This window comes from Amphiura filiformis, chromosome 19 (assembly GCF_039555335.1).
Source record: "Amphiura filiformis chromosome 19, Afil_fr2py, whole genome shotgun sequence".
NCBI lineage: Eukaryota > Metazoa > Echinodermata > Ophiuroidea > Amphilepidida > Amphiuridae > Amphiura > Amphiura filiformis.
The window spans coordinates 55,778,925-55,805,244 of NC_092646.1; the positions used below are offsets into that span (position 1 = coordinate 55,778,925).

General features: G+C 36.8%; 1 protein-coding gene across 10 annotated transcripts in view; it reads right to left on the minus strand.

Moving 5' to 3' along the window:
• The window catches only part of LOC140141522 (complement receptor type 2-like), an 84,923-nt gene extending 66,221 nt beyond the window's left edge, over nucleotides 1-18,702 (minus strand). For 6 of the 10 annotated variants that reach the window (XM_072163408.1, XM_072163409.1, XM_072163410.1 and 3 more), the window contains exons 1-2: nucleotides 18,487-18,701; nucleotides 4,356-4,465 (exon numbers count right to left, since the gene is read on the minus strand). In XM_072163408.1, the coding sequence (XP_072019509.1) occupies nucleotides 4,356-4,434 (79 nt within the window). In that variant the 5' untranslated portion in view covers nucleotides 4,435-4,465; nucleotides 18,487-18,701. Of the gene's footprint in view, nucleotides 1-4,355; nucleotides 4,466-18,486 lie in introns of all 10 variants that reach the window. The other 4 variants (XM_072163417.1, XM_072163416.1, XM_072163413.1 and 1 more) reach the window with 2 other exon arrangements.
• Nucleotides 18,703-26,320: the final 7,618 nt, after the last annotated feature.

Below are 26,320 nucleotides of genomic sequence, written 5' to 3' on the forward strand. Positions count from 1 at the left end.
ACAGGGCTAAAGGGCAGGACTTAATTAGGGGAATTAAAATCACAAACCGCGAAAGATCGCCGACAACCGCCGCTTAATAGGGGTATCCAACTAGATTGCCCCACAGGGCTACAAAGAACTACAAACCGCGAAATTTGGATATCCAACCAGATTGCCCGCAGGCATATCGATTATATGGATATCCAACAAATTAAGACCACAAACCGCGAAAGATCGCCAACAACTGCCGCTCAATATTGATATCCAAGTAGATTGCCCGCAGGGCTATAAAGAACCACAAACCGCGAAATTTGGATATGGAACTATTGCCCCACAGGGCTTCAAAGAACCACAAACCACGAAATATGGATATCCAACAAGCTTAAACAACAAATTAGCTCCCGATAGAGAGCAGGACTTGATGAGGGAAATCAAAACCACAAAACACGAAAGATTACAAAGAACCACAAACCGCGAAAGACTAGATTGCCCGCAGGCCTATCGATTATAAAGAATCACAAACCACGAAATACGGATATCCAACAAGCTTAGACTATAAACTAGCTCCCGATAGAGGGCAGGGCTTGATGAGGGAAATTAAAACCACAAACCACGATATTCAACTATATTGGCCCGCTGGGCTACAAAGAGCCACAAACCCCGAAATTGGGATATCCAATTAGATTGCCCGCAGGCCTATCGATTATTCGATTATAAAGAACCACAAACCGCGAAAGATCAACAACAACTGCCGCTTAATATTGATACCAACTAGATTGCCCCGCAGGGCTATAAAGAACCACAAACCGCGAAATTTGGATATGCAACTAGATTGCCCCACAGGGCTACAAAGATCCACAAACCACGAAATATGGATATTCAACAAGCTTAAACTATAAATTAGCTCCCGATAGAGTGCAGGGCTTGATGAAAACCACAAACCACGAAAGATCGCCGACAACCGCCGCTTAATAGGAATATTCAACTTGCCCCTGATGGGCTACAAAGAACCACAAACCGCGAAATTCGGATAGCTAAGTAATTTGCCCCTGCAGGGCTACAAAGAACCACCAACATTAAAACACGATTATCTGGGGCATTAAGACGCTTCTGTAGTATAGGCTTAAATATATGCGCATTTACCAGTTCCGACATGAAGTAGGCCTAAATCGGATTTACTCTATGTGTGTCTCTCTGGCATTGTCAACATTGGGTGTGTGTTGTTCATATTTACATTTTATTTACATATTTACGTAGCCTTGAATAATTAAAGTATATTAAAATGTTTATTGATCATTGTGTACGCCTCTGAACATTACAGTCACGCGTGACGAGCAAGTTTTAAAAATAAACGACTGATAAAGTTTTGTTTCATTATTTATTGTCATGAATCAAGAATGGCAACTTAAAACATCCATTTTTCGTTTTATTCGTTTTATGGTGCACTTCATAACCTGACTTTCCAAGCTTGGAGCTGCTTGGCTACATTCATAAAAAGAAAAGAAATCTACCAAGAAAACGTTGACAACGTAAAGAAATCAGCAAGTTTAAAAAAACCCACCTCGGCTCACTTTTTGAAACTTGGTCCCATTTGAACACCAACAGCAAATCAGTGTTTTTATTTTATTTCAACAGAATACAGCGTTTCCAACAAGATTACAAACAAGCCTACTTGTTATTCGTTTAATTCAATCATTAATCATGATATTATAAAACAAAACACAAAACGATATTGGCTTATCATGCAAGAACAAGATAATAACCGTTCAGGTCGTTCCAGAAAGCTTACAAATTAATATCGCATCTGCACGTTAAAGATACATAACACTTCTGGAAATGTTTTAAATTGATGTAAATATGATAAAGTTTAAATCAGTACCTTTTTTACAAATGGGACCAAGTTTCAAAAAGTGAGCCGAGGTGGGTTTTTTAAACTTGCTGATTTCTTTACGTTGTCAACGTTTTTTGGTAGATCTACTGTACACTTTGCAAATTGGCAGAATAAATGGCACCAGAATAAATAGGTCTATACAAATAAACAAGTTTCCTATTATTGTCTATTATACAATAACAATTGGTACAAAAGTGGCAAGTTACCAAAGTTATTCTTTTGGTTTGTTTGTATTTCAACAAACAATTATTACGGTGACATCTCATATATCACGTTTCAATAATTAATCCCTTGTATGAATAATATTATTCAGTATTAAGCCTATTCTCCATGATAAAAACAAGTTTCCTATTACTGTCTATTATACAACAACAATTTGTACAAAAGTGTCAAGTTACTAAAGTTATTCTTTTGGTGTGTTTGTATTTCAACAAACAATAATATCGCGACATCTCATATATCACGTTTCAATAATTAATCTCTTGTATGAATAATATTATTCAGCATTAGGCCTATTCTCCATGATATAATCACAAGCTTTAAGGGTAGACGAGGTATTGTTGGTCGAAGCAACCTAAAAATTGATTTTTATTGTCTAGATCAATATATTATTGAAAATTAACACCTTGATGTTTTGCAAAAGTTCATTCTACAAATCGTATACTTTGCAAACTTGCTTAATTTATTGTTGTTAATGAGTTATGTACGTTTGACAAAAGTGTTGTTGTTTCAGCCCTCTTTACAACGTAACTCAAGAACCACAGCACCTATAAAAGTATATCTGTGATATTTTAATTCTTCTACACGCTCCCAATGAATTGAGCAATTCAGTTTTTGCCAAAGCTCACTACCATTCGTAAGATGCTGGGAACTACCAAATCACAACAGTTTAAAATAATTAATAACCTTAATATATACAATAAGACGTTTAATAATTGTATTAATGTATAGTAACCATGGTAACCATTGCTTCACGACAATATTACGTCTATCATATCTATAGATCTGTTTGGCAAAGAGCCTCTTTTGATTTATTAGAGGGGTCAAACGTTTAATCTCAAATTGAAATAATAATAATATATACGTTTATTATGGTGCCCCCCGCCAAAAAAAAAAATCGGTAAATAGCAAATCTGTCTGAATACACGGAATATCACATTTTTCATCTCCGCTCTTGCCACCTGATGCTGGCTGCGATGAAATTTGTCCTCATTTTGTCAACCCCCCCCCTTGAAGCTTATGTTATCCTCTTAGCCACCACTTTATCCACCCTCTGGAAAATTTCAGGCTACGACAGTGGGCTCGTAATAAAAGAATGATATAATGGTTGCAATCAAATACTTAAAGGAAATCCAGTCGAAACTAGATATTTGTATTTTTACGTGTTTTCAATGAGAGGTTTATTTAGTGGAAAAATTGTTCCAAGAAATGTTTGTGATGAATCAAAGTGAATTTAAAGACAAGCCTTAATGAATTAATAAATCTATAAACACCTAAGTATCAGTTTTAGGGTAGTTTGTTACACTTTTCAGTTATTTTCTTTTAATTTACAAATATCTCTAACATAGATATTTTTAAATAAAAAGAAAAAAAAATGAAAAACTTTAACAAACTACCGTAAAAATTCGTTAATAGGCATATATGCTTATAAACAAATTTTTACGGTAGTTAAATTAAGAATGTACAAGCAACCTGATGAAGTCAAAATAAGGATTTTTTAGGGTAGTTTGTTACACTTTTTCATTTATTTTTTTTAAATCTAAAAATATCTGCAACACAGATATTTTTAAATAAAAAGATAACAAAATGAAAAGGTTAAACAAATTACCGTAAAAATTCGTTCTTGACTGAGCAACTCGTTAATAGGCATATATGCTTATTGACAAAATTTTACGGTAGTTTAATTAGGAATGTACAAGCAACTTAAAAAAGTCAAAATAAGGATATCTAAAGAAATAAAAATTAGACGATCACCCTCACAAAATCTGTGAATGTGCCTTTATGTTTAAAGCCATATTATAACATTTCTGTAAAAATAGATTAGTATTTATTTTCCATAAAATGTTAGCTTTTACTGTGAGATATGTCCCCTTTTAATTTTGAGCCGAACAAGTGAACAATTGGAATTTACTACTAGCGCCAATGCATGTTACTCCCGCGGTTGTAATAAGGGACGATCCTCTGATGTGTATGTTTGTCCCCCACGCCGTGTACGTACTGTGTTATGTGGAACATCGCATACGTGTTCGACTAATATTTCCATCGTAATAATAAAACGACGGTTCCTGCGTTTTATTCAAAATCTCGGATTTTGACAAAACTACAGCACCTAAAGTCTTGATTTACTTTGTTTACTAAAGTACATTACAACCGTGTAAAAACCAGAATTTAAAAACTGTTTGAGGACATTCTCCTCAGTAAATGTTATAATATGGCTTTAAGAGAATTTTTCATAAATATAATTATGATACCGTTATCAGCTTACCCGGAGCAGCTAAGATGAAATTCCAGATGGTAGCACACGATGATAGCAACAGTAGTAGCGAAGATGATGATGGAAGCATGATGATACGTTGAATGGATGCCGATGGTATCCTGTAATTGGATGAACAATGATAAATTGGAGTGTGTTTATAGTGATGTTCGGCGTTTAAACGTTTTACTTGTGCGCATGCGTGTCTATACTGGTGTTTGGCATTTAAAGGAGTATTTCGTGATCCTAGCATCCTCTTTTTATGACATTTTCAGTAGATATCCACGAAAAAGCTTATTTCCAAAATTTCAGTTGATTCCGATTTTGCGTTTGCGAGTTATGCATGATTATGTGTATTACACTGCTCCATAGACAATGTGTTGTAATTTCGTTCTGGTGCACCAGAACGAAATTCAAATTTGGCGATATTTTTGCTAAACGAATTAATCTGCAAGAAATATTTGGTACATAAACATTATGTAGCCAGAGGTATCCAGTGGTGTAAAAATCTCAACTTTTTTTGGGAAAAGTGGGGGGATGAGGCTGTGGATCACGAAATGCCCCTTTAAACGTTATCCCTGTGCGCATAGGTGATAAAGCTGGAATGTCACTTTCTCTCGGCTGTGTATGGTGACTAAACCAATAGCGCTATTCCGAAACCGATTTAGTCACTGATGATTGACCGCAACGTCACCGCAATGCAATGTGGGGTACACAAATATGGCGCCAGTTTCGAATTCTGTTGGTCCGTGCCATGTCACTTCCGGTTGATGACGCGACTCAAATTTGAGTGAAAACAAGTCCTTGGCTCGATTTTTATTGATGATTTGTGTCATTGGTGTTGTGTTGCAAATAGTCAGTGGAATCTAACATGTTTCTAAGTCTGCAGAGTGGAAGTTACTTACTTGATTTATCGTTAGATATAGTGACAAACTGACATTTAAATTCCATGGTCGAGCGTTGGTTTTCCCGAAATTGAATTTGGAGTGATCAATATCGATATTTAGCCTCCTCCATAGCCGGTTCATGTCCTTCATAACAAACCTTGTGCCACGTGAAGCTTGGACACAAGACTAGAAGTAGCCCGGATGTTGCACCAACAGAATAGGTTACCGTGGTTACCGTCAAAACGATACCGGCTCCATGTTTAATATTATTTACACAGAGCAGTATCAATTTAGAGGTGATGAGTTATCCCAGTGACATATTCGAGTTTTATAACCTGCTCAACTTTCTGGAATAATGACATCGCGGCACCTTGTCTGTTTAGAGTGATACAGGGTGTCCCTGAAAGAACTGTATCGTCAGAAAATTAATTGGTTGGGTATTTTAACGCCACAAATAAACATAACTAAATAAATGGTGTGGTTGATGAATAAATCAGCTATCACGTACTTTTTGAATTTTGACAATTGATCACACCGTTCTTGAAATGTAAGAATTTACGAAACTCCCTCATTTTCACACCTTTCCACGCGTCGGATTCAAATATCAATCGATGATCTGTATTCGAAGTGGCAATCACTGCGCATCTTCATCGCATGAGACGTCTATAGAGAGTTCCCGTGTTTTGGGTTACCCGCCATCTTGGAGGGAAACCTAAACTCCGTTTACAATTTTCAGAATACCAACACTCGCGCAATAATTAGCAAATGTTATTTTGTAGAATGTAGCACCAATAGGGTCATTGACCAAATCAAAGGAATGAGGAATACGGCGGTTCGAATCACGTCATAAACACTATTGTAGTCCGTTCCGCTTGAAAACACGGGAACTCTCTATTGTCATTGATAAATATTTGACTCCGTGGAACGGATTGAAAATGAGGTAGTTTCGTAAAATTCTTTTATTTTAAAAACGAAGCGGTCAATTGTCAGAATTCAAAAAGTATGTGATAGGTGACATATTCCTCATATTGGTTATCTAGTTATGTTTGGTAAAAAAATTCAGTTCCCGACGCGGACGATACATTTCTTTCAGGGACACCCTGTGTACGGAAAGATTTATACTGTAATATCCATCGATTTCCATGTCGTACATAGAGGTTATCCGTGTATCCGTGTTCTGCATATCCTATCAGCGACTGCTATACCTTGTTTAGGACTTTCAAAAGAAGTACCTGCATGTGCAACCATGACTGTTTCAAAATATCCCGCCAAAGTCATGCAGGTAACTCCGAGGTCATGCATTGAGTTGGTTCGAATGAGGAATACTACGGGAACCAGCGCCTTTTGTTAGAAGTCACGCATGAGTAAAGTGGATAACCTCTATTATTGATCTGTTTAATGTACTTAAGCGCTCCACAGACTCCGAGTATTGTACGTACAATATTGTATGCAATATATCTACGTTATTTAATCTATTGCCATTCTATTTCCAGTAATGTTTTTAGTTCTAACGAATGTTTGATGACGAAAAATCAATAATATGTTACATATAATATCTAGTAGAAATATATTATCGATTTTACGTCATCAAACATTCGTTAGAACTTAAACATTACTGGAAATAGAATGGCAATAGATTAAACAACGTAGATATGTTGCATACAATATTTTATGTACAATAAAAAGTCTGAATACTGCTTTATACGTTAATGAACGGATAAGCTGGCTCACTATAAACACATTCTTGGTTACTTGCTATTACACACAAAGGATCTATCAATCATACGTCTAGCCCTTTTCTTTTGTTTCATTACCCCTTGCAATTTTTTTTGTTCAAAGATCGATGAAATGTCCATTATTTTCTGGTTCAACCGACTTTGAACAAAGCAAATACATGTGCTGTATATTCACATTTATGTGAGACAATTGTGAAACCTTTATAGTCGGCACGATCACAAAAAAGTGATCTGTCGGGCATTTAAATTATCCAATTTCTATACGGCAGAAGGAAAAGTATTAATTTTCGACTTCAAAAACAGTTTTCAAATTGGTCATGGTGTTGTGATGATAACTGTATTTAGGACTCACTGGTTCAATGCCTGAGCTAATTTTGTATAATCATTATTATGCGAAAAAATTACCCAGTAATTGATTTTGAAAAAAAATTGTCTTTCGAGGAGACTTTGTTTGTGTGTTTTCAAGGACAAACCTACATTTTTGACTTCAAAAACAGTTTTGAAATTGGTTATGGTGTTGTGATGACGAGACTTTGTGTTTTCAATTTGTGCGACTTTGTTCAGGACTACTCTGTTAAATTTTGATATGAAAAGAGCCTTGTCCTTCGTAAAAATAAATTGCATTCAGTTAAGCAGTATGCAGACTCCGAGTATTAGACGTACAATATTGTTTGTAACATATCTACGTTATTTAATCTATTGCCATTCTATTTCCAGTAATGTTTAAGTTCTAACGAATGTTTGATGACGTAAAATCGATAATATGTTACGTATAATATCTCAATTTATATCTGGTAGAAATATATTATCGATTTTACGTCATCAAACATTCGTTAAAACTTAAACATGACTGGAAATAGAATGGCAATAGATTAAAGAACGTAGATATGTTACATACAATATTGTACGTCTAATAAAAAGTCTGCATACTGCTTTAAGGTCTGTGTGTACTTGATACACCTTTAATCCAAAGCACTATCGTTTCGGTTGAGTTCATTTACGGAACATGGTGACAATTACAAATATCACTGAACTTTTTTTGTTTGTTAAATAACCTACATTTGCATGTCGGCCGAATCTCAATCGTTGAACTTTAAAAAAAAATGCCTATATCAGTATGACGGTCAACTCTTAACATTTTCCTCGTCATTAGTCCTTTTAAAAGAACAAACAAATAAACAAACAAACAAACAAAAAACAAACAAACGATTAGAAATAGACCTTTCATCAGCATGTCTATAGCGTGTATAGACTGTATTGTAGGTCATGACAGCTAATTGCAATAAATCTCTAATCGGTATTTTTTTTAAAAACAATTTTATACAGACATTATTTTTTTTTTACATTGATAAGATTTGTGTCTATGGTATCGTCACATCAGCTGGTAACTATCAATTGATGAAGCTAAAATTGATCTTGCCAATCAAAATTATACTATTTGGATGCTTATTTAGCTGTATGTACTTCTTGTTCTTTTTGAGAGGTATTAATCAAATTTGTGATTATTATTTAACGAATAAAACTAACTGTCAAATTTTGACAAATTATTCTCTCATTGTTACCATATCGAGTTTTTTTTGGGCTAGTAACTTTTATATTAATGTCAAAAATGTAGTGGCATATCTAGGGGTTGTGGTGTCCCAAGGCAAGGATACAGCATGGCTTATTCCTCCCAGTGTCTGTAAAATTGTGTGCGGAGTGCGCAAAAAATTGCACAAATGCTAGAAATTTGGTTATAAAGACAAAGACATTCTTTCAAATGAATATTTATGTTTTAATGCGTACCATTTTGACTTTCACCGCTTAAGAGGGGCGCTGAATCGATAGGTAGCATGAATCGCTCGATTCGGTGTATTGCTTGCCCTTGCCCCTATCATCATCATCATCAGTGCCCCACAATGACAAAACGAGTTAACTGCAATTTCGCTGTTTTGAATTAGAGACCAAACTGTGAATTGCTCTAGCATTGTTCAATAATCAATAATAATCAATGAAGTGTTAAGTGTGTAAAACTCCATAGGCCTTGTCAGTTAAATTGTTTTGTCATGGTTTTATGAGGTAAATGATGCAGTTAACTCATTTCGACATGCTGATATCTAGCTCTTGGGATGTTTTACAAAAAATATTTTTAGTTCAACATATGTAAGGAGTTGCCCAGAGTTCAAAAACATAAAAAAACCAATTTCTCCAAAATGTCAGTTAACTTGTTTTGTCGTGGTGGGGCATAATAGCTACGCCACTGATAACATGGCACTAATATGCATGTCATTGCCATCGTACCTTCCTAGATATCAAGATCAGTTTGAAGTGAGACACAACTTCACCAAGGGTCACATCATCCATATAATTCCAATGGAGAGGACCAAACCTTGATTCTTGGGGAACCCCTTCCCAGATGGGACGATGAGTGGATGCATAAAATGTTTAAATGTTACGATGTATAAAGGTTATAAAACGTTTTAATAACATTCAAAGACATTTTTGAAAAAATTCCTGCCAAACATTCCAACATGTTATTTATTGTTATTGACAAAATAATTTGAAAAATAATTTGCCAAGAAATACTTAACATTAAAATTTTCATAATGTTGTTGTAGTGTTTGTTCAAATACAACTTTATATTAAGAATCAAGATTAAGCATTATTAATTCGATCTCGTGCGCTAGTTTGTAATGCTTCAATGTTCCAGTGTACAATGCGTAAGTCTCTTCCCTCGTTTGTATGATACAGGGTGTCCCTGAAAGAACTGTATCGTCGGAAACTGAATTGTTTGGGTATTTTAACGCATAAACTAAACAAAACTAAATAACCGATGTGGTTGATATCACATACTTTCTGAATGTTGCCAGTTGACCGCTCCGTTTTTGAAATCAAAGCATTTCTCATATTCAGCCCGTTCCACGGAGTCAAATATCTATCAATGACAATAGACGCCTCATGCGCTGATGATGCGCACTTTTGCGCCTTGACTAGCGCTCCGAATACAGATCAACGATTGATACTAGTATTTAAAACTGTGGAAAGGTTGGAAAATGAGTGAGTTTCGTAAAATTCTTATATTTCACGAACGGTGTGGTCAAAATGGCAACATTCATCGGTTATTATTATGTTTAGTTTATGCCTCAAAATACCCAAACAATTCAGTTTCCGACGACACAGTTCTTTCAGGGACATCCTGTATCATACAAACGAGGAAAGAGACTTACGCATTGTACACTGGAACATTGAAGTATGTGATAGCTGATTTATTCCTCAACAACACCAATTATTTAGTCATGTTTAGTTGTGGCGTTTAAATACCCAAACGATTGAGTTTCCGACGATGCAGTCTTTTCAGGGACACCCTGTATACACTAGGCTGGCGAGTAAGGCCCCGTATCCATAGGCTGTTCCCTTGTGGCGTGTGCCCTTGTTCCGTGTTCACTTGTTCCCATGTGACCTATGGATACGGCCACTAAGGCCCCGTATCCATAGGCTGTTCCCTTGTGCCGTTTGCCCTTGTTCCGTGTTCACTTGTTCCCATGTGACCTGCCACACAGACAACGAACCGTAGCAGCCACTAAGCAAAACAAAGGTTCGTTGTCTGTGTGGCAGGTCACATGGGAACAAGTGAACACGGAACAAGGGCAAACGGCGCAAGGGAACAGCCTATGGATACGGGGCCTAAGCAAAACAAAGGTTCGTTGACTGTGTGGCAGGTCAAATGGGAACAAGTGAACAAGTGAACACGGAACAAGGGCACACGCCACAAGGGAACAGCCTATGATTACGGGGCCTAAGGCCTCATATCCATAGGATGTTCCTTGTGGCGTGTGCCCTTGTTCCTGTGTTTACTTTTCCCATGTGACCTGCCACACAGACAACGAACCTTTGTTTTGCTTAGTGGCCGGTACGGTTCGTTGTCTGTGTGGCAGGTCACATGGGAAAAAGTAAACACGGAACAAGGCCACAGGCCACAAGGGAACATCCTATGGATACGAGGCCTAAACATCATTAATTGATCGCGTAAGCTGGTATTGTGTGTTGCTTGCTTATGTCCGGAGTTTCTTATCTGGTTTATCTGCCTATGCATGTCATGTTGCCATTGTAATTTCATTGTGCCAGTGTATGATGTGGTTATAATTATTATTTACGAATAAGCATCATTAATTTGATCTTGTGCGATAGTTTGTAATGTTTGAATGTTTCTGTTCCAGTGTATGATGCGTAAATTTCACCCCTTGCTTATTTTAAAAAACGTCTTATGACCTTTGTATAACCCGATATTTAAATGTTATTATACAATTTGGATACAATTTTGACGAAAGCACTTTTATAAAAAATATCTATAACGTTTTAATTTTGTGTTTTTCATGACTATACACCTTTATCAATATAAGGAGGCCATTATCATGTTATCGCCATAGCTTGTTAAAATCCTTGTGATTTTTATGGCCTCCAGCAGCAAATTTTTTTTTTTTAATTTTCCGTGTGAATAATTATTATTTTTGTTACTGAATAAATTCGTCTGACTCGTATTAATTGTATCACCCGTTTGAGTAATTCTGGTGTATTGGTAACACGGAATCTTAATGGGTCAGTAGTCAGGCGAACAAGATATTGTATGCAAATAATAGAATAACTTGCCACACGGTTTCTTGTATACAGGTAATATGCACATGTTTTCATAATATTTACTTAGGATAAGATTTGAAGTTTTATGGGAATTTCGATCATATTAAAATTAACAATATTAGTACTCATTTTAAACATTGGCTAATTGCCCGAAGTACGATGTTCGCTGGCATGTAATGAGAAAGAGGAGGAGGGGGGGGGGGAGAGGAAAGGTATATGACGGTAAAAGAAATAAAAAACAGAACAGTACGAAATAAAAACGAATGGCGAAACAATATGGGTAAAATGCAAGTATTTACGCATACAATTGGACATAGCAAAAATTATAAAGAGGAGAAAGAAAGAGGTTTACCCATTTTTCATCTTGAACTTAAAAAAATAGAGCTATAATTCCACCCTTATGGCAATCATTAACACACGGTGACTCTGTAAGAATTGTACCGTCGGAAACATGACTTGATGCATTGGCATAGAAAATGGTATTCATATACTGGAAAGAAAAAGCGCACGGTACACTAACTAGTAAAATACAGACTAGACAGCAAAACAGCAAATGCAGGCATTACAAGTAGGTAAAGTTCGATAGCCAAAAAGTACTAGTTCCAAGGCCCACATAAGTGCTACACCTGAAAAAACAACAGGGTTCAATGGGAATACCAAAGTACACTATAAATACAAGTGATGAAAATCACTGTGCACATAAGCAGAGACGATAAACCAAACAACCAATGCACAAAAATAGGAAAAGTTCAATGGTCAAAAACTGCAAATTCCAGAGCCCAAAGAAGTGTCAGAAAAACAGAACAAAAATACACTGGAAGTGATGAAAATCACTGTGCACATAGCAGACAAACCAAACCAAACAGACAAAAAACAACAACCGACGTTTCGAGCAGATAAAATGCTCTTCTTCAGGGACAGACAACAAAATATTAAACCAAACAAAGCAAATTCAAGTCAAAACCTGAAGGCAAGTTTAAATGGAATTCAGTAGCAAACAAGACCAAAATAAGCCGTGTCTTTACTTTATGAAACCAAGTTCACTACATAGAATGCTGGGAAGCAAAATGCAAATAAGCCACACTCCAGAGTATAATAAGGCATTGCCCTAATTAACAGGATGTACATGTCAAGAGTGGTCGCAATCAATAGAAGTGAAAATGAAGAAGTATGCCTATTATTATTAAATACCTGAATATTGTATCGCCACACCAAATAAAAACTTAGAAAAAGGAATAAACACAAATCAAAGTTTGATAGAGTTTACAAGATATTGAAACCACATGGGAGTATCATAATAATTAACTTTCGATCCAGTCAATTTGATCTACCATTGTATGATGAAATTATATCTATGCTCACCGATCTATGACGTGTGACTTTTGATCAAAATCAAGATACTCAAACTTGCCACCCTATGGTGTGCCATAATATGACTGCGTTATTTTATTTGCACATGTTAGGTCAAACATGGTTGGCAATCACTAGTACATGCTCATCTATCAGGTTACAATTCTTTAACCCCAATACATGTACAATACATTGAATGACCTTTGAAAATTTGGGTACAAAAACTCATACTCTGCAAATTGAGGTCAAATTTTGCACTAAGATTGTTTTATTGAGGATATTGAACTATGCCATTCGGATGAGGCCATTGTGGTCTATAGTCAATATTGACACTTCCATGCTTGTTGTTGTCTCTATTGAACGTTTCGCGTCACAAAGTTTAGTGTATGTTGTTATTACTAAAGTTTAACTTACTCTCGATTCCAGAAAATTCAGCACTAATTTGTATTAAAAAATATTATCATGTTTTGCCAAATGAAACAAAGCACAATCCTAATCCTTTAGTTGAAACTAATTGGTAATAAAAGTCAGTTGATTTTTTATGTTTGGTCATTTTTTTGGAACAAGGGGCAATAACATGCAAGTTTGCCCGTTTCTTACAATATTGCTTTCCAAAATTCGAAGACGACACAGATCTAAACATTAAAAATCTCTCAATATTTCTATAATATAGGCAAAATATCTAATATTTGATCATGAGAGGATATACCTTCTGCGTACTGTTGCGTCAGCATACTTTCCGTAGAACAACACAATCACGCAACCAAAGACCGTGATTGGTCAATTCTCAAAAGATGTGCTTGCGCCGTAAGCGTGTGGTCTATGCGTAGTACGCTCGACGAAAGCATAATTATGCGCAACCAAGTTCCTCTCATGATCGAGAATTAGATATGTTGCCCATAATATAGCCTATACTAATATGTTATAAACTAAAATATATAAATACTTTTACTAAAAATTAAAGTGCAAATACTGATATTAGACTTTGTACAAGTCTAGGCTTGTTTGTCACCGCATACACACACCCCATGACCCTCCCCCACACACCCCACCCCCATCCACACACACATGAAAACAAACCCAAAATGCATTTTTGGGCCTTGATTCATAAATTAGCAAATATTAAGATTTTACTTCTTAAGTTAGGGGCTGTGCAATAATGATGAGCCCAGGGAGAAAGGGGGGAAATGGGGGGGAGGGTGGCTAGCCAAATGGGAGGGGGGTAATTTTGGTAAGCCGTGGGGAGGGCGCATTCATGTGGCGCCTTTTAAATAAAACGCTCTAAAAAGGCTTAGGAAAAAAGGGGGAAGTGATTTTTGAAATCGTGAGTTCAGGAACCATTAAAGATATGGTTTAGGGCATTTTAGGTTAAGAATAGGTTAAGGGATAAGTTTAGGATTAGGGTTAGCATTAAGGCTAGGGATAGGTTTAGGTAAGGGTTAGGTTCAGAGTTAAAGATTAGAGTCAGGTTCATGGTTAGGGTTAGGATTAGTCCTTAGGTTATGTTAGGTTTAAGGTGACGTTTAGAGTGAATCAATTTTTTTTAAACCTGAATTTTTGGCATATTTTCAATGTTTACGCATGTCCCAACTTACACCTTTCTTTGTGTTTTAGGACTACAGAGCAAGTTTGAATTAAAGTCATAATTATGACCTAAAATCCCTCATAGAACACTACAGTTAAAGGCCCATTCAGTGATTTGCTCATACAGATTTTGGTACCCTTGTCATTGTCATAGATGTGCTAACATAGCCTGCTAGTGGTTCAGCCGAAAGACGTGTCTTTATAGACAAAATAAGAAATTTTACATGAATCTGTAATAATACTGACAGTGTATAGCTACATGTATTTGAATGGGGCTTCAACTTCATCATGGACTCATAATCTGAGAGCTTGCTCGACGTGCGTGGGTTCGATTCCCCGTCCCACCACCGTGTTGCGCCCTTGCGCAAGGCGCTTTGCCTCGCTTGCCTCACCCCACCCAGGTGCAATGGGAAGCTGTTAGGGATAGTCACAGTAGTCTCCTCCGCAGCCAGTTTGGTTACGCTCCCTCCACACAAACAGTCTGCCAATTGCCACTTATAACGCCGTTTCTGATTGGCTACACGAAAGTAGCCGTAGAGCTGTACATACGGGAACTTGATTGACCTCACTCAGCTGGCGAGATGGCAGGTCAAAATTGCTCATGAATAATAAAGTAGCCGTCTAGCCGATCGACCAATTGAAAGCTTTGTTTGACGTCAAGCTGGATGACGTCGACAGAAAACCGTTAGCGAATCAAAAAGGACCAGTTCGTGATCATTGGCAGACTGTTTGTGTGGAGGGAGCGGAACCAAACTGGCTGCTGTGGAGACTATAGTCACAGTCGTTGTACTGATGAACCCTGCGCCACTTGTAGGCTGCAAACGTGGTTCCGACATATTCTAATGACGGCGGAATAAATGTAAAGCGCTTTGAGGCTGTTTACGGCATAAAGCGCTATATAAATATCTACATTTATTATTTTTTTTATCAATACTGCTGTTTTCTTTGTTCTTTGCCAATTTGAATGACTTATCCTTCTCTTTTAACCAATTTATAAACAATTTTGATTTTTTTACACTTGCGCTGAGATCACTAAATGGGCCTTTAAGTGGCGAAGTTGTTACTAATAACATTTGGCAAAGAATAACCGATCCCTTGAAAGCAGGTAATATGCTAGACTCTCTGATGACAGGTAGACTGTTCCAGATGTGAGGAGCTGTGTATGAGAATGTCTCTTTTTTTTCCAAAAGATATTAATGTCTTTGTTGAGTTATGCTCAGAGAGGTGAGTTGTTTCTGCTATTGAACGGCGACCTTGACGGGTTGGAATGTGAAGAGAAAGACACTGCGATTCCATTAAGGGGTTGTGCAATAATTATGTGTACCCCGGGGTGGTGAATTCTCAAAGTGGTCTGCCAAAAATCATTTGCCCCCCTTTGGCCGTGCCAAAAATCGTTGCCTACCCCTTTTTGAACGTGTTCCTAATGTTTTCCTACACCTCTTTAGGGTGTAATATATAGAAACAGTGCCCAAAATATCTGTGCCAAAAATCACTTGCCCCCTTTCGACCTGCCAAAAATCGCCTGACCCCCCTTTCGACTTGCCAAAAATGCCCCCCCCTTTTGGCCTGCCCAAAAAAATCTTTGTCCCCACTATAATTCACCACCCCGGGGTACACATAATTATTGCACCACCCCTAAAGCATTATCTGGTAGTTTGTACGTGATAATAAACAAAGAATAGTGAAGCTTCGCTAGCCACAAGCTATTTTTCACCTTTCACAACTAATGATTGTTGATTGGTCATTGAACGGTTACAACGAGAATGAAATGAACTTCAACACGCCTTGTCAAAATAAGCAAAACAAGCAAAATAAGCAAACAAATAATAAATTGATGCGATTTTTGTTAAAGTTGTTAAACGAACAGAACATTATTCAAAGCAGCTTATTATTATTATTATTATTATTGTTTTGCCAACTGGTTAATTTAGTTCCTAGTTTTAAGAAATATTGTTTATTAATGCTCTGCATGCTAGCCATGCCCTTCAACGGAAAAAGTTCAAGTTTTGAAATATTTTCTCAAAATATCAAGAGCTATGTTAAGAACTACTGAACCAATACTAGGCTTGTTTGTACTCATTTTAATGCATTTTTCATGCTGATTCCAAATATGGTCATGAAAATTTACATTTCTGAAATTTTTGAATTTTAAAAAAAAATTTGAAACATGTCGTCTGCAGTCGACACCCGCGTGAAGAGAGTTAAGCTAATATATTGACTTCTTTACATATTATTCATAAAAAGTGGGATGTGGATATATTTGAGTACAAATGCAATTTGTTTACTATACTAAAGTTGACGTTTGAAATATGACCAAATACTGTTCAACTTCTTAAGGGGTCGGTCACCCACCTTTGCATAGTATTTTTGAGGAGCCTGAGAGCACACCAGACATATCGAATTGCATCCTGAATACAAAGAATGTCCTACTGATATCAAATAATTTTGATGTTTTGGAATTCGCGATATAATACAAACACTCTTAAAAGTAGTGTTTTCAGTATATACAGACTGCATGTAACAATCGGAATTTTGATGACAATAAAGATAATTTAAAAGACACCTAGCCTTGGTTCAAGGCGTCAGGCTGTTTTTTCTTTCTCACTGATAAGCTGGGGGCACCGGCCCCTGGCCCCACTGGCTACGCCACTGCTAAAGAATAGGCATAAAGACGTGGACGAACGTAAAAGAAACTTTGCGTTTGCTGAGACATGACGTTTCCCTCGCACATGTCTTTGAAATCTATGATTGCACACATACAGATGTATGACAGGTAGTGAATGCAGCCTTCTAGTAGGGGCAATACCCCGGGGGGGTCACTCCCATTGTGGCCTGTACACCATCCGCGATAATCAACTTTGGAAAAGCACCCTAAAGAAGGATTTAACCCTTGGCTAAAACAATACCCTAAACAGGTGTTTTCACACCATAAACAAGGATTTTATTCCTTGCATCAAATTTCATACCCTAAATTTCATTTACCGCGTATTAGCAATTGCAATTTTGCTACCCTTTTTTCCAATATTTCATGTTTTTGACACCCTAAACGCGTTACGCGCGTATCGTGCTTACCCACGAAAAACTACCCTTTTACGCGTTTTCATTATCGCGGATGGTGTACAGGTCACAATGGAGTGACCCCCGGGGGCAATACAACATTTTTTTGACCCACCGCTATGGTAATTAATCCTGTTACATCACTACTTCTACGGCGAATATTATTTCGAGAGATGAAGAACCCGAAAGCCTTACAAACTTTGTGAGAGATATTTCCGATATAAAACCCTTTAAAATCATACCAAACATGTTAGGCTGGCTTAATTACTGCTTTGGCATGTTTGTTGGTCAAATATCAATATTTCCTTCAGAATTTCTATTATGTTCTGTTATGTCATGATTAATAAACTGTATATTGTCTTAGCGACTTCTTCCTCATTTTTTTTGTCTTTATTCCTCATGAGTGTTTCTGGCTCTCAACACTACTTTTGATTGAAACAAAACTGATCTAGTGTAAAAAAAAGGTGTCAAAAAATACACATGAAAGGTGTCTCATATAAATGTCACCACAGAGCAGACAATTCTTCAAATACCTGGCATTTAGAAGACAACCATGTCAAGGTTAAGTGTTCAAAGATACTTCTAACAATATACACATTTATAAATACCGCATAGCTTCATGCATGATTTGCAACACTGGCCTGATGTACAAAACGCTGAATGCCACACTTTTGGTACGTTGCATGTAAACATACCACAGGAAGTATATATTGATATTATTTGTCAAATTTTCTTAAGTAATATGTTGTAAATTTGATTTTAAGCTCTATTTATTTATATAATTAAACAGATTTAAACAAGTTACAAATGTTAAATGGTTAATTGTGGATAAAACTCAAATTGTAGCGTTTAACCAGCTACGTCGATTACTAGTTTCAAGTTTGTATAACATAAAAAGTTTTGAACTCTACCTACCCGTGTGACGATGTAATTCCAAAACACTTAGGCACCTGGTTGTGAACTAAAATAAAATCCTCACATGTTGTTGGTTATTCCTTAAGTGTACATAAGACAAACTTCCATATTAGATTTTACATAGAAAGCAGGTTGCGGCTTTCATATATCAACCTTGGACTTAGTATTCAGTAGTTAAGTAGTGAATAAGTCAGTTGTCATCGAGGAACCATTGTTCTGTTTACGGTTACATGTACAATATGAGGTCATCTGTGACTAGTTCACGTGCGTATTGTCTGGCCATTGTCTACCATGCAGGTAGTTTAGGTTGTGACAGGTTTGCCTTGGTGTTACGTGTTCGATAGGGTTCAATGGATTTTCATAATTAATTGCTGATTTCATCAATACCTTTAAAGTGACATTGAGTTTCGGTTAATTTGCTTTAAAGCTACGAGTACAATATGCCACTTGTAGGCAGACCAGTAACTAGGATTTATAATAATTATTATTATTTTGGGTGGGGGCTGATTTTGAAAAAGTGAACTTGTTGGCGAATTTTGAATAAGTGGACTTTTTTTTCTTCAAAATGTTGACTTTTTTTTACCAAAAGGCTTGACAAACATTTTTTTAGCTCGCTATGCTCGCAATTAGGTCATTTTATGTAAAATGGGGACCTTTTTGGTCTTTGGCGATGGGTGGGGAGAGGTGAGGGTGGACTGGAGGGGGCGTCCGCCATCTCGCCCCTGGATACGGTCATGCTGGTAGGGGATGGTTTAGTCCTAGTTTGGAAAATTCTGTCAATACTATTGTAATAATAAGTAGCTATTGGTGCAACTACTGTCTGTAATATTTGCTTATTAGTCTTGGTTTAGCAGCCACGTAGCTTATGACACCGTCACGGCGTCTTCATTCAGCGCAATGTTTACAATCTGTCGGTCATATATTATTAATGCTCTGCGTGCTAGCCATGCGCTTCAACGGAAAAAGTTGAAGTTTTGAAATATTTTCTCAAAATATCAAGAGCTATCTTAACAACTACATTTTAATGCATTTTTCATGCTGATTCCAAATATGGTCATGAAAATTTACATTTCTGAAATTGTTGAACTTTAAAAAAAAAATTGAAACATGTCGTCTGCAGTCAACACCGCGTGAAGAGAGTTAAAAACAGTTTTGCACAAACCAAGAAATTCAATAAGTTTGACGGAAAGTTTATAATATACTTGATATTATTTTGTGTGTAAAGGAACTGACAAAAATAAGTTAATTTTAGCTTGAGACATCAGGTTTGTTTTCTATACATTTGTATAATTATTGTAATTTTGTAGTTATTATCTAACATTCAAATATCTAACACCCACACTAAAGCATCTTTAAAAAATGTTATTGTAAAATATGTTGTGGCAAACATTTTTGCAAAATATTTGATCAAGACTTAAGGGCTGGGGTATGAACGTTTGGACATTATTTATTTTGGGACATTAGAGCACATCAGACATATCGAATTGCATTCTGAATACGGAGAATGTCTTTCTGATATCAAATAATTTTGATTTTTGAAATTCGCAATTTAATACACATTTTATGGCAAATCATTAAAATTGATATTTTTGATATTTAACAGTACTCGAAGTAAACTTTATAAATCTGATGATTTATACTTAAAAGTATGTAGGTGGAATAAAAGCCGACGATCAATTGAAAATGTTGACCTTTCGCATTGAAGATATGGATTTTTTTTTCCAAAACACCAAAATAAATTAGGTCTTTTTGGGAAAAAAATCCATATCTTCAATATGAAATGTCAAAATTTTCAATTGACCGTCGGCTTTTCCTCCCAGCTACATACACTTTAAGAATATATCATTAGATTTATATAATTTACTTCGAGGACTGTTATATATCAAAATTTGAAAAATATCAAATTTTATAATTTGTCATAAAATTTGTATTATATTGTGATTTTCAAAAATGAAAATTATTTGATATCAGAAAGACATTCTTTGTATTCAGAATGCAATTCGATAGGTCTGAGGTGCTCTCATGTCCCACAAAAAATACTGTCGAAACGCAATAAATGCTCATTCTAGATCCCTTAATAACATTACGATAAAATGTATTCCATCAAGTATTCAAAAACAATTATAAAGAATGTTATTAAAACGTCTTATGCCCTTCATATACCTTTTATGTAACCCAGCATTTGAACGTTTGCATGCTATGAAACATTTTGTGTTTGCTGGGAGAGTTCGCAGCACTGCGCACAGTGTCGACACCCTGTATAATAAATATTTTTTCCCTGCAATGAATCACGTCTTAACACTCCGTTGGTGAGCGACGGGCGATTGGTATTTCACAGAACGCAAGAAAAGGAGTCCTATCTAGAAATCGATCGCTAGATCGCTCAGTTATGAAGTACAAACTCAAAATATAGAGATATATTCAATTATATTTTAATCAATATTCTATTATTGACGCAGATAAAGAAAGTTGCATATGTCTCGATATGGTGCATTGTATTATAGACTTGTGGTTTAATATTCTATACAGCACGTGGATCTGAGCTGAATGGGTTATGCGTGTTCCTTTTATATGATTATAATTCTCAAACAGTTGAATTTTCTTGTAAATGGCAACATCATATGGGGCACTGAGCATGCGCAAATCGTAAAAACGTGTAGAATAGAAACTCTGTGGTATCTCAATATCGTGTAAATGATATGCTTAGCCTGAGTCGCTCGGCCTATCTCAAACAAAATCGCCATGCGTAGCTGTTGAAAAACGAGTGGATTCGCCGAACTATCACGGCAATTTTTGACACGAAGATATAGAGATGATGTCGGGAGACGCTGTCAAATAATTTTTGATAGTAAATATGCTTTCCATGAGTTTCCATTATGGTGGTGTTGTCAGCCGGACAACTAGAGCATTATTTTCGGTTGTCCGGTGCATGTTTTGGTTGTCCCGGGCGAACGGACAACCAAAATTTCGAACACTGCTCATAATGTAGTGAGTTAGCCTAAAATGGCAGATTTAAGGAGTTTGAATTTGAGTTATATGGGGAGAAAATTTTTATTCAAGTATGTACTATTAGAATATAATATAGGCAATTTCAAGCATGAGAAAGTGTCCGAAGCATGAGTTTCAAGCTTAATCCGTGTGAGGTGGCAGCCCTGCATATGGTTCTATTATTTTGTCACTCACTCGATCGTTGGTCATTGAGCTCTCAAGGTAATACCAGGGGGATGACACTCTTATTCACATGTTTATTTTACAACGCAAACCTATATCGAATCCCGGTGGTTTGCGAATGATGAAATGTCTGCATCCCAGGATCAATTAAACCCTGGTATGAATTATTTATTAGCTTTCGCCACGATCCGTTTTGCACTTCAAATAACAGCCCGTTGAGTTCAATGAACTACGCCCTGAAACCGATGGAGTTGTGCCTTATAAAGAAGCTCTCCCATTGACCTCTATTCAGGTCAGTGAGCTCTCCATACACAAATGAGCAAGTACAATAGGACAAGGCCAGCACCTATGACCTGCTTAGAGACATGTTATTTTGAAGTCTTCTAAAGCTTAATATCTTGAAGATTAGTATTCGTTTGTGCATATGGACTGCGCATTTATGATGCAAAATATTACTTCTTATATAAAATTCAAATATTGGAATTATAACACACGGTATAGGTGATAATATAAAAAGACTAATAAAATCATGTCATCATGGCGTCATGTCAAAGGTTCATTATATCCCGTATGTTTGTCTAAATTGATTAATATTTTGAGAACAATTTCTACACCCATTTAATATGTACTCAGGTGGAACCCGACTTTTTTTTATTTTCATTTCTTTTTATGTAACAAATTCAGGTTTTTCCATTGCGCGGGGCCGCCGGGCAATACAAATTTAGGCTAACATTGAATAAACGCGGAATTAAGAATAGGCGTTTCTAGTACATACAGCGTCTGACTCTACCTGAGGACCTAACCTGAGTTCCATGGGATCCAAGAATGGCTCTCCATACACAAATGAACAAATACAATGAAGGGTCGCCATTGCTCTCCATACACAAATGAACAAATACAATGGAGAGTCCGACTGCCATGCAAATGAGCCAAGTGTCCTCTCAAGGTATGCTCTGTGGTAATACCACAGAATGTGGTGTTACGCGGATTTGATTTTAAATATAGATGGCGCACTTACTGTACTATACGTGTACCCAGGTGGTGGGACAGAAAAGCAACCTAAAGCAATTTTAATGCAACATACCCTGATACGACAACAACTGGATTTCAATTGCCTGACCAAGAAACTGATACCATCCCTTGCCCCTTGCCAAATAATGACTCGCTTACTTCATCAAGATCTGAAATAGGCCCTTACATGAACATTTGTCATTGGAATACCCAGTCAATTCGGAATAAAGCCATATTTTGCTCCGATTACACCTTGGAACATGATCTGGACATAGTGTTTCTTACTGAAACATGGCTTACAACCGATGACACTAGCTGACACTGTTGTAATAAATGAGCTTACTCCGCCAGGCTATAACTTCCTTAACATCCCTAGAGGCGCCAGTACCTTCGGTGGAGGCCTAGGAGTTATGTACAAAGAGCCCCTGGTATTGCAACATTTGTCTTCTGATTTCAACTCGACAACATTTGAACACGCCCTCATCAGTGATAAGCAAAACAAAGTTCTCTATGTTTTAGTTTACAGGCCATACCCATCAAATGGCCTCAAGACATCTGAGTTTTTGAAAGACTTTGATGACTTTTTAACGCACACCAACTCTTACAGCAGCAAAACTGTGATGCTTGGGGACTTTAATGTCCATGTCAACATGTCTAGACAAATCAGATGCCACACATTTCTTGACATCATTAAATGAAGCTGGTTTGATTTGATTTGATTAGATTTGTTCGGGTTTTGACAACCCTGGATAACCCAAGAAAAGCCTCTATTGAAGCTTATTTCCATTGGGGTCCATTTGAACACCGGAACGGGTTGGGAACAGTCAGGGGTTAACACCCTACTCTTTTCGAAACTGTCTGCGAAATATATGTACAGGTATGGCTCTCTGTACACGGGACCGACGGCTTAATGTCCCCTCCGAAGGACGGAGTACTTTCATGATTCATTTACCCAATTCTAAATGAACCATGGGGAGAGCGGAAGTCTGAATTTAATCTACAGAAGTTGCCAATTAAATTTTTAACACATTGATGGGCCCACACATAAATATAGCAATACTTTGGACCTAATTATATTCCGTCCTGAGGATTGTCTTGTTAGATGTACAAGTATATGTCCACGCCCTTCTGATCATCATATAACCCACTGTTCGGTTGATCGCGTACTGTTCAAGCAAAGGAAATCCGTTCCTCGCGCAATTTTAAAAAACATTGACCAGGCTTCACTTCATAGTGAACTTTCAAAGTCATTTGACTTAAACATAACTTCAGCTGTTGATATTGACACACTAACTGTTCAATATAATGAGGCTGTTGTCAAATGTCTCGTCAAACATGCCCCAATTACTACAAGAACTTGCAGTGCCAGGAAGCGACAACCATGGTACAACCAGGACATACATGTTGCTCGCCGAAAACGTAGGAAGCTTGAAAAGAAGTGGAGGAAATCAAAATCTGAAGCATACCATCAACTTTATATTGATCAAAATAAAGTGGTTAACTCTATGATTAATAACTCAAAGCAAGCTCACTATAAAACCCAACTTGCATATGCAGACACTAAAGCTACATTTAACATTGTGAATTCATTATTGAATAGCAACAAGAAGATCTTGCCAGAGTGTAACTCTGAAAAGAAACTTGCTGAAGAATTCGCTTCTTTCTTCGCAGATAAAGTGTCAAGCATTCATAGTAAATTGAAATCTGAACAATGTACAAGTAAGAGTAGTGTAGATAGTACAATTAAGAGTAACATAAGTAGTACAATTAAGAATATCAGTGTCTCATATGATAAATCTGTTACATGTAAACTCTCTGAATTCAATGTTCTGAGTGAAAAAGATGTTGTTGATCTTGTAAATAATTATAATGCCAAAAGTTGTTGGCTTGACACTGTATCCACGTGGTACTTGAAAGAAAACATTTCTATTTTTGCTCCTGTTATAACACATATGATGAATATGTCATTATCCACAGGTATTTTTCCAGACATTCTCAAACAAGCCATAATAAATCCAATCATCAAAAAACAGTCTCTTGATCCAAATGATCTGAAAAACTACCGGCCAGTTGCTAATTAATATACCTTTCTTGTCAAAACTGATTGAAAAACATGTTTTTAATTGCATACATGTCCATATGGAAGAGCACGGGTTAGGTGAGGAGCTGCAGTCCGCCTATCGGTCAGCACATAGTACAACGGCCCTCCTCCAAGTAAAATCTGACATAATGAATTACATCCTGGTCCTGTTGGACCTTTCTGCCGCGTTTGACACGGTTGAGCATACTATACTTGTGAGCAGAATAGCAAATGAGATCGGCCTGTCAGGAACTGCACTTATGTGGCTTATGAAGGAAAACCAAAGTTGTTATCAATAGTGCTTTTTCAGAACCTCGCCACATGGATTATGGTCTCCCACAGGGCTCAATTGTTGGACCTGCATCATTCAAGATTTACACTATTCCTATCGGTCGTATCACATCTCTTACCACATGTATGCAGATGATATTCAACTCTATCTTGACTTCATTCCGTCAGATGCTAATTCAATTCAAAGCTCTCTTTCAAAACTCTCTGCTTGTATCACTGAAATAAAACTCTGGATAACGGACACACAGCGTCATCATCCCTATATCTTCGTGTCAAAAATTGCCGTGATAGAACGGCGAATCCTCTTGTTTTTCAATAGCTACGCATGGCGATTTTGTTCGAGATAGGCCGAGCGACTCAGGCTAAGCATAGTACGATTATCATATGAGATACCATCAAGTTCTATTCTACACGTTATATACGATTTGCGCATGCTCTAGTATTCCATATGGTGTTGCTATTACAAGGAAATTCGATTTGTTTTCAGGTAAACCCAGGTTTTGTTTTTAAATACACTAACTTGACATTAAATACACTAATTAGCGGCCATTGCTGTTTGCTCTGGATACATTTTTACTGCATTTTTGGCGTAACGATTTTTAAATCGTAAGTTAAAATTGTGATATATTTAATTTTGAGAATTACAATTATATAAAGGAACACATTTAGCCCATTCACCTAAAATCCAGGTGCTTGTATTATAATATTCGATCACACGTGTATATCACAATGCATATGTAAACTTTCTTTATCTATGTCAAAAATTAGAATATTGATTTCACCAACGGAGTATAGACATGTATGAAAAAATATTTATAACATAGGGTGTTGACGCTGTAGGACAATATGCTCATGTTGAATGACACCAAGACTGAGTTTTTTGTAGCAGTGTCAAATATAACAAACGCAAGATGCCGCCAGTTCATCTCCAACTTGGTACTGAAAGTGTCCACCCTTCAGATACTGTTCGCAATTTGGGCATCTTGTTTGACACTTACATGTCTATGTCTCCTCCTATTTCTGGACTCTGCACATCCATCACTTTTCAACTCCGCAACATCTCGCGCATACGTCGGTTTCTAGACACAGATTCTTGTCATCACATCATTAGAGCTATTGTACTCTCTCGTTTAGATTACGGAAATGCACTCATTTTGGGATCAAACCAGGGGACCTTGCCAAAATTCAACGTTTACAAAACTGGGCTGTTAAACTAATTCACTGTGCCAACAAACGTGATCATGCCACACCATACCTTAGACAGTTACATTGGTTGCTTGT